Source organism: Panthera onca, chromosome B1 (genome assembly GCF_046562875.1).
Source record: "Panthera onca isolate mPanOnc1 chromosome B1, mPanOnc1 haplotype 2, whole genome shotgun sequence".
NCBI lineage: Eukaryota > Metazoa > Chordata > Mammalia > Carnivora > Felidae > Panthera > Panthera onca.
In genome coordinates, this window is record NC_138342.1 from 12,252,255 (window position 1) to 12,265,342 (window position 13,088).

Here is a 13,088-nt window from a genome sequence, read left to right on the forward strand (position 1 = left end):
AAAATGTTGCCATTTTAAATTATTTTGTGAATCTATAGCCTCCTCTGCTGAGTTACCAGGGGTGCCAGAAACATTTTGGAGGATCTAATGAGAAGACATTTCTTCCAAGTACATGGATAATGGGTATGAGGTCTAAATGCTAGCCAAAGGACAGAGGTGCAAGGCACAAAGAAAATTTGGACAAGCTCCTGAATGTCCCTTGGTTGTTCCACTTCTGTTCTAAAGGTAAAGCTCATTAGAGTGACCTATGTTGTGTCTTAATTTAAAAAAAAAAAAAAAAAGTACTGTCTTGAACTTTCCTCCCAGATGTGAAAAACACATTGTGTGACATTCAAAACACCTGCAAAATGCAAGTATCTCCATCGGCTGAGAGATATTAAACAATCTATGATCAAGTACCAGCCTTTTTTTTTTTTTTTCAGCATAAAAATCAAACATTTTGCCACCATTAAGACCAAAAGAAGAATTCAAATTAGACAGTCCTGTCACTTGTCAATTAGAAGTAAATTCTTATTACAGAGTGGGAAATTTATGCCAGCAAATATAGCAACAAACCTTATTAAAATAAATTCAGTGACCTTTTTAAAAAAGATTACAAAATTGAATTTATTGAGTTTCACACAAGATGCACTTATAAAATTAGTATTGAATGCCATTTTAGCAGAAGAAATGAACATCATTCCCAACTCCCAATATATCCTGCAAAGGAAATGAAATCTTCCGAAAATGACAGCACAATAATAACAGGCTAATTCAAGCTGAGTGGAAGGATATACCCAAGTCATATTCTTGCACGGATCAGGGCTACATTTGGCAAAGTTCCCCCCCAAACTATTCCATTCACATGGACACTGTTCCTTTTGGTGGTGAAGAGGGGATAGAAAAAAAGTATAATTCTAAAATGGGGCTTCACTGAAACATAATACAAAAGTCTTTTCATTTTTAACTTAAAATACTTCCTGGTTTCACCGAAGTATTTCAGTAGGACTTTCTTTTCTACCCTATGTGAACATTAACCTTCAGATTTCCTTAGCTGATGCAAGACATTAAAATCCACTTCCATATTTCTCATGAAGAAGCCAAACGTTAAAGCTTGCTTTATATTTCACCCAGCAAATAGAGAAATCCCCTAAAATTACTTTCTGCAGGTCACATGCCTGAAATATCAGCACAACAGCTGAACTTCAAAATGAAAACGTCAAAGGAAATGACAGTGAACAGTAGAACATGTGGACATTTTGAAATGAGACGCTGTAAAATTTTTATAAAAATGCAGAAAGGTTCCTCGAGCTAAAACTGGTGGGGAATAACTTGTCCTCTGCTGTAGGCCACAAACCGGCAGCTAAACAGAAATGGAATCTTGATCTCAAACAAAACCAAGAAGCACCTTTGGCTGCTGTTCCCAGCGTCCAGACACAAAGGTCTCCCCACACAGACAGCGGCCCACAGGCCCCGAGCCCATGGGCACCCCCAGCTCGGGCACCCCCACGGACACTCCAGTCAGAAAGACTGACGCGTTTTTTAAGCCCAAGAAAGATGCTGCCCAAACCGCTTAGAATGTTTACTTTAAAACTGTCACTTTAAAAACTCAGTTCAAGTGGACACCTTAAAAACCTTTGGGTTTTATACAATGACAGTCCTGCAGCCCACTCGACATCCGATCCTTTTAACTGTAACAATTTGTGAAGCAATTAGTTTTAAAGCGAAACCGGTTAACTATACACGAAAGTTAACACTGCTCTGCTTTTTCAGTATAAAAAGTGCCTTTTCGTAAGGGTATTTCTATTCTCTCCATTGCAATTGAACAACACACAGCTCACATTTTGCTTTAAAGAGTAAACTGAAAAATCATGAAACGTTTTCTCTGTGATGCATAACTTTCATTAATGAATATTTTGTAAATAAACAAACTGGCTTAGGGTTTCTTCCTATAAAATGCTACTATTCACCATGAATTATTTTAGGTAGCCTTTTATTCTGATTAATTCAGATACATCTTCAAGGATTATTCTGGTGGTAAGAACATTTATCTTGACTTAAGTTTTAATCTTTTTTTTTTTTTTTTTTAATGCTTTGGCAGATGAAGTCAAGTCTGAAACCTGTTTGTGAAAACAGTATGAGCTGGAAAGGTAATGTCATGGTAGAAGCTTCACAGTTTTCCAGGTGTATCCTTGTATGGAAGAGGCCTCGAGGGAGAATTCGAGGTTCTGGAAGCGCGGACGGATACGGCAAAGTGATTGGGAGGTGGCCCCCGTGAGGCCCAGAAGTGACTGCCCTCTGCCAAGCCGGGGGCTCCTCCTCACCCGTCAGGTTCCAGAGTCCAGGCTGGAGGTCGCTGCTGTTCTGTGACCTGACCTTCAGCCAGACCACGTCACCGGAAGAAAGATATTAAGATTCGCTTTCCATTAATAATTTAAGTTTTTAAATAAATATTTAAGTGCCAGTTTTCGCATCTGTCCATCCCAGTAGCAGAGCGTCTCCCGCCCCAGGACTTGGCCACAGAGCTCAGTCGATTCGGTTTCCACAGATTGTGAACCTGTCTACCTCCAGCAAATCTTTCTTTGACGATCTGTGCTTTAATTCCGAGCTTTCCTGCGTTATGTCTTTCTCATCACCATCTGGAGTCGTCAGAAACTGATCAGAACTGCTTGTGACAAGTAAGGGTATGACGTTTTCTTTCGGATGAACAGGCTGGCTGGTGACTGAAGCAGACAAGTTTTCTTCTGTGGAAAAACAGATGCCGTTGGTTAGAAAAGGATTTCCCCTCAATTTATAATAAATACAAGCATACCAACAGAGCGGCAATGAGAAAAGGTGGCCCCGTTCATCTTCTAGGTAGAGCGAGTGACAACCGAATAGCACGTGGCATGTCAGCGGCCGTGGTTCATTACGAAACTCAGCGGCTATGCCATTTCTGTTTGCTCAATAAAATTCTACAGAAGGGCTATTATGTGGATCCTGAGAAACTCAACAGAAGACTAGCGGGGAGGAGAAGAGGGGGAAAAAAAGTTACAGAGAGGGAAGGAGGCAAACCCTAAGAGACTCTTAAATACTGGGAATAAACTGAGGGTTGATGGAGGGGTGGGGGGAGGGAAAGTGGGTGAGGGGCACTGAGGAGGGCACCTGTTGGGAGGAGCACTGGGTGTTGTATGGAAATCAATTTGACAATAAGTTCCCTATTAAAAAAAAATTCCACAGAGGGACATTATGTGGATAGCATCACACAAATAATACCACCACCTGACTTTGGTATCAGAGCTCCTCTCTGACAAACTCCCTCCTGCATAACCAGGTCCTAATATGATTGTTGCCTCAACAGTTACCACTGGCTCCTACGCTCAAGACGTCAAGGAGAAGCAGACTCTAACACATCCTACCTCTCCTGGGTACCGGCACCAGCCCTTTTTTTTGTCCCCCCTGCCCAGGACAAAGATCAAACATTTTGCCACCATTAAGACCCAAAGAAGAATTCAAATTAGTCCTGTCACTTGTCAATTAGAAGTCAATTCTTATTACAGAGTGGGCAATTTGCGGAATGAGGCGCTGTAAAATTTCGCTCGACTCAGCAGTCCACCTGCGGGAAGTCCAAAACAGGGAGAAACAGACCGACAAGACCCAAATGTGTACTCTGGGTCACGGGAGTCCTGGAACCCGGCTTGCGGGACGGCTCGGTCAGGGCCTGCAGCCACCGATCTCTGCGTCACACATTCAGTCCTTAGGAGAGCAGCTTCATCAAGGTAAGAATGACAGCACGTGAGCTGAACATACTTAAGATGAATAATCTGATGGGTGTGGACACACGCATACACCTGTAGAAACCACTGCCACGATCGACCGTGAACGCGGAGTCTATTTTCTTGCCCTCCCTCCCTGCCGCCCCCACCCCCACTGCTGTCCTTTGCTTCTTTAAGAACATGACGAACACGACGCTTGTTTCGAGAGCTGCCCCTCTTTTCATCCTTGAATTGAACCTGAGCCACCTGACTTACAACACCTTCCTCAACAGTGTCTGTCTGGCCTGTGGTCTCCTGACCTCCAAAAACACCCTACATGGACACTCACACTCTCGTCCCAAATGCACTTCTTAGTACGTGGCTCTGGAGCCAATGGCCTCGAACTGAGGTGTGCACTTAAAGGTTTCACCTCCTGCGTCCCCCATCAGACTGGAGTCCCGACTGCATGACCGACACTCATCTGTCAATGTGCGGAAGGTGCCTAGCAGGCACTGACCCGGTCGAAACACACGCAATCCCGTGTTACTAAGAGTATTTACATGCTCTCTGTTATGACGAACATTATTTTCCGGTTGTTGGACAAGACTTCACTTTCCTCCTGGCTCCCTAGAAAGCACGCATGAGCACGGCACTCCGTTCAGCCTGGACTTGGCCCCTTCCCACAGCAAACGTCGCACCCGGAACACTGAGCTGCTAGTTCCTGGCTGCTTTTCAGGCCTCTAGACTCGGCTCAGGCCGGTAGGTTTCTGAAGTGCCCTCTCCACCCATCTTCGCCTGGGCCCACTTCTCATCCTTCGAAACTCAGCCCAGGCTTCACCACCTCCAGGAAGGGACCCCGTCCTGTCCCTTCCACACCTGTCTCCGACCCGCTCACGTGTCTGGATTATCCACTCTTACCATCTCCTCTGTCTGTGAGGCCCTGCGGCACGATTTATTTACCTGTGTATCTCCAGGATCCCATATCACCCGCACACAGTGGCTCCGTATATTTAAAGGTAAGTCAATGAACGCAAAGTCCTATGAACAGGTACCACGAGAACCGGGAACTGCCATCTAATGACAAATCTGACGGCAGGGCCCCGCTTCTTCCTCCAAACATTCCAGGCCAGCAGCCCTGCAATCCTCCACTTCTCTCCCACACTGTAAAACTCATCAGCAAATCCTGTGCTCTTCCAGACCTTTCCAGAATCTGGCCAGCTTTCCTGGCTCACACCACTCACCCCGGCTCTGAGCCAAGCAGTCTCCCTGCTGACCTCCGCCTCTGGGCTCACTCTTCCCGAGTCTACTTTCCACAAAGCTCACAGCTGGATCACGTCCCTCCTCTGCTCCAAACCCTGGAACGGCCCCTTCCCCACAGTAAAAGCCACGCTCTTCACAACAGGCAGCAGGGTGGCCTCTTTGATGCCTTCTCCAGTCCCTCACTCATGGCAGGGGTCCACTCCAGCCACCTGGCCTTTGCTGTCCCTCCACACGCCCGGCAGGTTCCTGCCCGGGGCCCTCACACGGCACTGAGCCCGGGAAGGCTCTGTCTCCTTGGCTGGGGGAGCTCCTGACTCCCGCTCACACTCCCCTTGGTGGACCCGCTGGAGTTTTCTCTGTAGCACTACCGCCCCTTGGCTCTCTCTGTCTCCCGGTCAGAACCAGTTCTGTCTTCCCCACCAATGTATCCCCTGAGCCTGTCATGTACCAGGTGCTCAAAAATCATCTACCGAATGATGAACACATGGAAAAACAGAGCACGGCATGGGGGTGTATCCGCGACGAGATCTAAAATAGAAGCATTGAAGACAACTCAGCAAAGTGAAATCAAATCTTGAAAGCAATGTCAAACATCAACTGAATAGGGATTTCTTCACTAGGGAGAATTCAGACCATTAACTCTGTAGAAAACGATTCACACAGTGATGAAAGGAACAGAACGTACCTTGAGAGGGTTTACATTTGTTCTGTGACTTATGGGGTGGTTTGCCTGATGTGCTGGCCGGAGGAGGATTGAACAACTTTTCTTCCATTTTGGCCTCCTTCACATACTGACATGACTTCCCCAACAGCACGATGCTATTAAGGACTTTCAGGGAGATCAACCTAGAACCAGAAAGAAAGAAACAACCACAGCTGGAATTCATCTCAATGACCACAAACGCCATATCCCGCCACAGCTGCCGAGGAGGTGTGGGGCCTGGGTAGGAGCGTGGCCTGGGGGTCGGAGGCTCGCATCTGGGGTGGACGAGGTTCCCGTGAAAGCCCGAATTCCTGAGGCTGTTTTCCCATAAGGGAAAACACTTGGTGAATTCCTTAGTCCTCAGTACAAGAGAAAAACTGTACCACTTACAAGTTTTACCTGGTCCCGAGTTATTTAGCATTTACTCTCTTATGCAAAACCAGTACGTGTAGTAAATACAGATGAACCAAAAAGAACTTAGAATCCCATGCCCCAGGGCTACTCACTGGGACATTTGGTATATTATGTCCTGGTAGCGTTTGCTATGACTTTATACTAATTTGTACCTTCCCACTGTTCAGAAATTGGGGCTATTTTACAAGGCAGAAGCGGATGGAGTTGGAGGCTGAGCTGATTCTGGGCATCAAGCGCTTGAGTTCAAACCTGATGCGCTGCTTAGAACCCGTGTGGACCTGAGTGAGTTTCTTACCCAGTAGTAAGAGATGATTCTAGTTAAGTGCTCAGAACAGTACTTGGCACACCGAAATGTCAACCAATGTTATTTCATTAGATGCTGGTGTTGTTTTACATAACAATATTCTTAGTATTATTATGAATATTTTCCCTACCAGTTAATGTTCCTCAGTGACATTATTTTAATGGCCTTAAAATATCACTGTTTAGGTTATCGTGTAACAAAGCCCCCAAAAGCCCTTAACTTTTGGATATTTGGATTATTTCCAATATTTTGTTTCTATTTAAAAGTTTCTAATTAGGAAAACTTAGGTGAAATCTGTATTTCCTTAAGATAAATTCCTAGATAGCTATAATTATTGAAGCGGAATTTCTGGGCCAAAAAATGTACATGGCATTTTCAGGTACTTGATACAAATCTGACAAAAAAAATCTGAAAACCTGCTCTTCGCGCTGATATGTGCTCACGTGACGTTCTTCAAATGACAAAGAAGCACAGATGTCACTGCCAGCGAGTGAAGAGGCAGCTGCTGTCTCTTATGGCTGAGGGGAGGTCGTGGCAATGACAGGAAGTGGCGAGTCAGTGGGGGTGATGCCAAGAAGGGGCCTGGCAGAGGGTCAGAGCAAGGGGCAGACAGGTTTCCTTCACCGTCCGCAGCCTCTCCAGTCCAGGAGCTAAGAATGCCACCACGAGGGAGGGCCTCACACAGATCCTTGGCCCCGAGGACTTACACGTGCGGAACACTCCCCAGCTCAGCCCCAGGCCCAACTTTGTCAGGAACTCCTTACTCCTACCTTCCATCGCTTCCCTGACACTGCCTTGGGGAAGTCTAACCGGATTCCAAACTTACTAAAGCCAAGCCAGAATTCTTGATTCCGATCCAACCCTCCAAAAAAACAAAGGAAAACAAAACAAAATCACACCCCCGTGTATCTCTTACAGGCTCCCTCGTCACGGTAATTCTACTACCCTGACTGCTGGGCCCCAAACTCTGGAATCACATCGGATTCCTTTTATTCCCTTACACCTCACGTCCCATCACCGCTCAGCAAGTCCTGTCTGGCTCCACCGTCAAAACAAACACACGCCAGCGGACAAATCGTTACCACTCCGCCGCGACCACCTCAGTGGCAGCAGCCACGGTCACCTTGGGCCTAAGGTCTGCCTCTCCTGCCACGCACACTCCAGCCCATTCCCCACGTGGCAGCCGGATCTGGCACGCTCTTCTGCTTGGCAGCCTTCGGGGTCCCTCCCTCCCTCAGCTGGAAGCCCGGTGGGGCTGCCGGGTCCGCCGCTCAGTGCCCTGTCGGGACCGCCACACTCCCGGCCGCTGCTGTCAGACTTGTCCCGCGTCCCCTCCGTGAGTCTGCCATCCTCCCGGGCATCTGCACGGCTCTCTCCCTCACTCCGGCTCTCTCTCCCTCTGTCCGGTCTCCACTGAAAAACACCAGCTCACCAGGGAGGCCCCCGCCTGCTCACAGGCAGCCGTGTCCCTCATTCCGCATCTCCTCACGCTGCTCTTTCGTACTTCCTGATGCCGACCACCAACTGTCGTCTTACGGTGGTTTGCTTTTCTGGGTGCTGTCTATTTTTCCACTAGAGTTTCAGTGCCATGAAGGCAGGGCGCCGGTCCCACCCCAGGACCAGTACCTGGCGCCTAGAGGGCTCTGACTGAGGCGTGCTGCCCAGATGAGGAGGGCAGAGGCTGCGAGCCTTCCCTCTGCAGCTTGGCCATAGCAAGCCTGGAGGGAAAGAGGCTGAAACTGAGGGGGTGGGGGTGGGGACACAGCACTGTGTGCCAGGAGGGTCAACTGAATTCTGACTGGTCTGTGCTCAAGGGAGAGTCCTGGGCTTGGTGGAGTTAAGGAATAAAGAAGGCTTCACGGACAAGGTGGTTTGGGGAAGATTTTGGAGGAGGAGAGGGTCATCCGGGCACTACCCTGATCCAAGGCGAATCAGGACACATCAGTCGAGGGGAAAGATCAGTGAGCAGGTATGCCTCTCTGGGCTATCGGGGGGAACAGTGACAAGACGGGGGAGAAACATGGGGGAAGGTCGTCACTTTTCAGTCATGTGGATTGAAGCGCGTCCACTTTGGTGAATTACGCACACACAACAGTCACTAAACGAAGGCTTTTAGGTGTAGTGTACACATGCTTCACTTCCTGGGTTGTGTCACAAGAAAAATACAAGAATATTCTGTTAAACAAACATGGGAGCAATGACAGCAACACCACTCGAGGAACGAGGCACAATGCCAAGAACTCTGGAGGGCTGCGTGAGCATCTGGACCAGAGGAGGAGCTCAGGGTTTTAATGTCAAAAAACTGAGAGAGGGGTGTGGTCCCCTGAGCTTCAGACTCTGGGAGTCAGTCCCTGCAGTATGAAGAAGGGGCAGGACCTGAGGGGAAATCCAGACCCCGGACCCCTTGCCTCAACGCAGTTTCTTACGTGCCTCGTGTCAAAGCAAAGCCACGAATCAAGGTGCTGACGATATGGCTTGGGACGATGCGGGGACAGAGGCCTGACAACCACGCGGAGGCGTCCGCCTCCTAGAACCTGAGCAAAGCCACGGTGCGGGGAGCCCCAGGGATTAACAGAGTTAAAGATGTTTTAACACAGGAGAATGTCTGACTGTGATGGCAGATTTTATCGTAAGAGGAAATACGTGTACAATTGAAATCCTAAGCAGAAAGAGCTTTAACAGACTCCTTTCGCTAAAGATTAAAATAAAATCTAAAGTGCTGTTCATACTAGCACCAAATAGCAGCGCATTTAACTGAGTCTCACTCAGCAAGTCACAGACACACCTGGAGGCAGGTGCTGCTAAGGGGACCCCGGGACAGTGAGAATGGCTACAGTGTGAGGTGGTTGATACTACTGTCCATTACATCCTGTATTTGTACTTTATAACCAAAAAACATGTTCCAGAACAGTTAATCTTACCCAAAATAGAAGAGTATGACGCAGGCATACGACAGGATTCCTTGCACTTTAATGGAGCTTGTGACGACTCTGATGAGCTAGTGAGAAACAAACCGAAACCACACACACACACACACACACACACACACACACAAAACACACAATCACAGAGTTATTAGTTAATATTTAAAGACCTGTTCACGCTGATTTTAACACTTAGGTGCACCCCTGTGGCCCCTGTCTGAACCCAAGTATGTCGTTCCAGCTTTGACAATTCCTATACAATCTGGCTGCCTGTGACAACTCCTGCGGCTGATTTGGGTCTGTTCAGGCAAACCTAAGGTGCCACGTTCAGCTGCTGGTGAGTGTCAAGTCGGGCACTACGTCCAGGTTCATGAGTGACACATTTAGTTGTACCTCACAGAGATGCAAATCAGGTGATCTTTAAATGAAAAGTCACTCTGGGAAATACAAATGGGTTCATCCTACTGCATGTATCCCCCCGACCAGAGCTAGAACCACTTGGTGGGCATTTCTCTTGTTCTTGCTTTGTCTTTCATGGACTCTTTTTAGGAACCCAAAGGGACCCACAGGGAGGAGAGAGAAAAGGGAGCCTTAGGAGTTTTGTACTGTTACCAAAAAAAAACTGAATAGTATTACAAAATTAATTATAAAGGATGGACATTTTCTGTCTCTTTTGGATAGTTATGGTTAAACACATGTTTTCTTCCTTATCTCAGAGAAATACGGGCTAAATGGCACTGTCCTTGGAAATGTGTAGAATAAATCTGGTGGGATCTGTCACCAAAAAATATTTACACATTCCAGGTCAGGCTTCATAATGTACCCACATATCAGGGTCTAGGGGGACTGCTACGTGGAAATGGAAAAGTCAGGGAAAATAAACTGATATCCGCAATGTGAAGTTATCATCAAGCCTACTAGAGCGTCTTAAACAAGTATCCTAAGACACAGTTTAAACACTATTTACAAATGCTTTCAGTAAAAGAACAGCTGGGTGCAGACAGAAGGGACTGTAGTATGCCCAGTGAAGGTCCCTTAGGAGAAAACGGATATGGAAGTCTCCATCTCTCACACAGGCTGTGACGGGGAGACAACCCCTGGACACACACTTGGGATGGAAGTTAAGATGGCTCTAGGATTTGACTCATGAATACGGAAGGCAAGCCATCTGCCCCATTCAAGGCTTAAGTAATTTCATTTTTATTTAATATATTCTTAGGTAATTTTAAGATACATAGGTCTAAAGTTTAGTTTCCATAAGACCTTAATATGATATTACTTTGTCTATTTGGGGTCTTTTGTGGTTCCATACAAATTTTAGGATTGCTTGTTCTAGCTTCGAGAAGAATGCTGGTGCAATTGTGATTGGGATTGCATTGAATGTGTAGATAGCTTTGGGCAGTATTGACATTTGAACAATATTTATTCTTCCAGTCCATGAGCATGGAATGTTTTTCTGTTTCTTCATATCTTTTTCAATTTCCTTCGTAAGCTTTCTATAGTTTCAGCATACAGATCTTTTACATGTTTGGTTAGGTTTATTCCTAGGTATTTTATGATTCTTGGTGCAATTGTGAATGGGATCAGTTTCTTTGCCTTTCTGTTGCTTCATTATTAGTGTATAAGAATGCAACTGATTTCTGTACATTGATTTTGTATCCTGCGACTTTGCTGAATTCACATAACAGTTCTAGCAGACTTTTGGTGTGGAGTATCGGGTTTTCCATGTATGTCATCTGCAAAAAGTGAAAGCTTGACTTCATCTTTGCCAATTTTGATGCCTTTGATTTCCTTTTGTTGTCTGATTTCTGATGCTAGAACTTCCAACACTATGTTAAACAACAGTGGTGAGAGTGGACATCCCTGTCATGTTCCTGATCTCAGGCGGAAAGCTCTCAGTTTTTCCCCATTGTGATATTATCACAATCCCAGACTTTAGCCTCTACTACAAAGCTGTAATCATCAAGACAGCATGGTATTGGCACAAAACAGACACATAGACCAATGGAATAGAATAGAGACTCCAGAACTGGACCCACAAAAGTATGGCCAACTAATCTTTGACAAAGCAGGAAAGAATATCCAATGGAAAAAAGACAGGCTCTTTAACAAATGGTGCTGGGAGAACTGGACAGCAACATGCAGAAGGATGAAACTAGACCACTTTCTTACACCATTCACAAAAAAAACCCCTCAAAATGGAAAAAGGACCTGAATGTGAAACAGGAAACCATCAAAACCCTAGAGGAGAAAGCAGGAAAAAACCTCTCTGACCTCAGCCTCAGCAATTTCTTACTTGACACATCCCAAAGGCAAGGGAATTAAAAGCAAAAGTGAACTATTGGGACCTCATGAAGATAAAAAGCTTCTGCACAGCAAAGGGAACAATCAACAACACTAAAAGGCCACCAACGGAATGGGAAAAGATATTTGCAAATGACATATCGGACAAAGGGCTAGTATCCAAAATCTATAAAGAGCTCACCAAACTCCACACCCGAAAAACAAATAACCCAGTGAAGAAATGGGCAGAAAACATGAATAGACACTTCTCTAAAGAAGACATCCAGATGGCCAACAGGCACATGAAAAGATGCTCAACGTCGCTCCTCATCAGGGAAATACAAATCAAAACCACACTCAGATACCACCTCACGCCAGTCAGAGTGGCCAAAATGAACAAATCAGGAGACTATAGATGCTGGCGGGGATGCGGAGAAACGGGAACCCTCTTGCACTGTTGGTGGGAATGCAGACTGGTGCAGCCGCTCTGGAAAACACTGTGGAAGTTCCTCAAAAAATTAAGGATAGATCTACCCGATGACCCAGCAGTAGCACTGCTAGGAATTTACCCAAGGGATACAGGAGTGCTAATGCATAGCGGCACTTGTACCCCAATGTTTATAGCAGCACTTTCAACAATAGCCAAATTAGGGAAAGAGCCTCAATGTCCATCAGCTGATGAATGGATAAAGAAATTGTGGTTCATATACACAATGGAATACTACGTGGCAATGAGAAAGAATGAACTATGGCCTTTTGTAGCAACGTGGATGGAACTGGAGGGTGTTATGCTAAGTGAAATAAGTCATACAGAGAAAGATACCATATGTTTTCACTCTTATGTGGATCCTGAGAAACTTAACAGAAACCCATGGGGGAGGGGAAGGGAAAAAAAAAGGGAGGGAGGCAAACCATAAGAGACTCTTAAAAACTGAGAACAAGCTGAGGGTTGATGGGGTGTGGGAGGGAGGGGAGGGTGGGTGATGGGCATGGAGGAGGGCACCTGTTGGGATGAGCACTGGGTGTTGTGTGGAAACCAATTTGACAATAAATTTCATATTAAAAAAAAATATGCATGAAGCCACACAGTGCCTAAATGAGACTTCAAAAGCAGTTACTATAAAGAAATTTACTTGCAAAAAAAAAAAAAGACGTTAATAAATAATTTCTTTTACTTCTCCTGGACACAAATGCATTTTAGGACATAAGGTAGCATTTAGAGAGAAATTTTGTCACTCGTGGGCCTCAGTTAAAGAATGTGTGGGATTGCTGAGGCCCTGGAATATTCCTCAAGGCTCCTAGCTATCTGCCAAAGCTACTGGCTCACTCTGGAGCTCTGTGAGAAAAGCGCTGGAGGAGAAAACCCTCTGGATTCCTGCATAACAGCATAACCCCGTCTGAAAATACCCCCCCCCCCCCAAGCATTTCGTTGATCAATTATTAGTTAAACTTAAATCTTTTGGTATAACAACCATAAAAACTCATTT

The 13,088-nt window shown here is 45.9% G+C and overlaps 1 protein-coding gene across 1 annotated transcript in view; it reads right to left on the reverse strand.

The window, feature by feature from the left end:
* Window positions 1–2,041: 2,041 nt before the first annotated feature.
* TAPT1 (transmembrane anterior posterior transformation 1) overlaps window positions 2,042–13,088 on the reverse strand; it is a 66,742-nt gene continuing 55,695 nt past the window's right edge. Inside the window, exons 12-14 of the mRNA XM_060655378.3 lie at window positions 9,316–9,392; window positions 5,659–5,819; window positions 2,042–2,723 (exon numbers count right to left, since the gene is read on the reverse strand). Of these exons, the coding sequence (XP_060511361.3) occupies window positions 2,506–2,723; window positions 5,659–5,819; window positions 9,316–9,392 (456 nt within the window). The 3' untranslated portion in view covers window positions 2,042–2,505. The remainder of the gene's footprint in view (window positions 2,724–5,658; window positions 5,820–9,315; window positions 9,393–13,088) is intronic.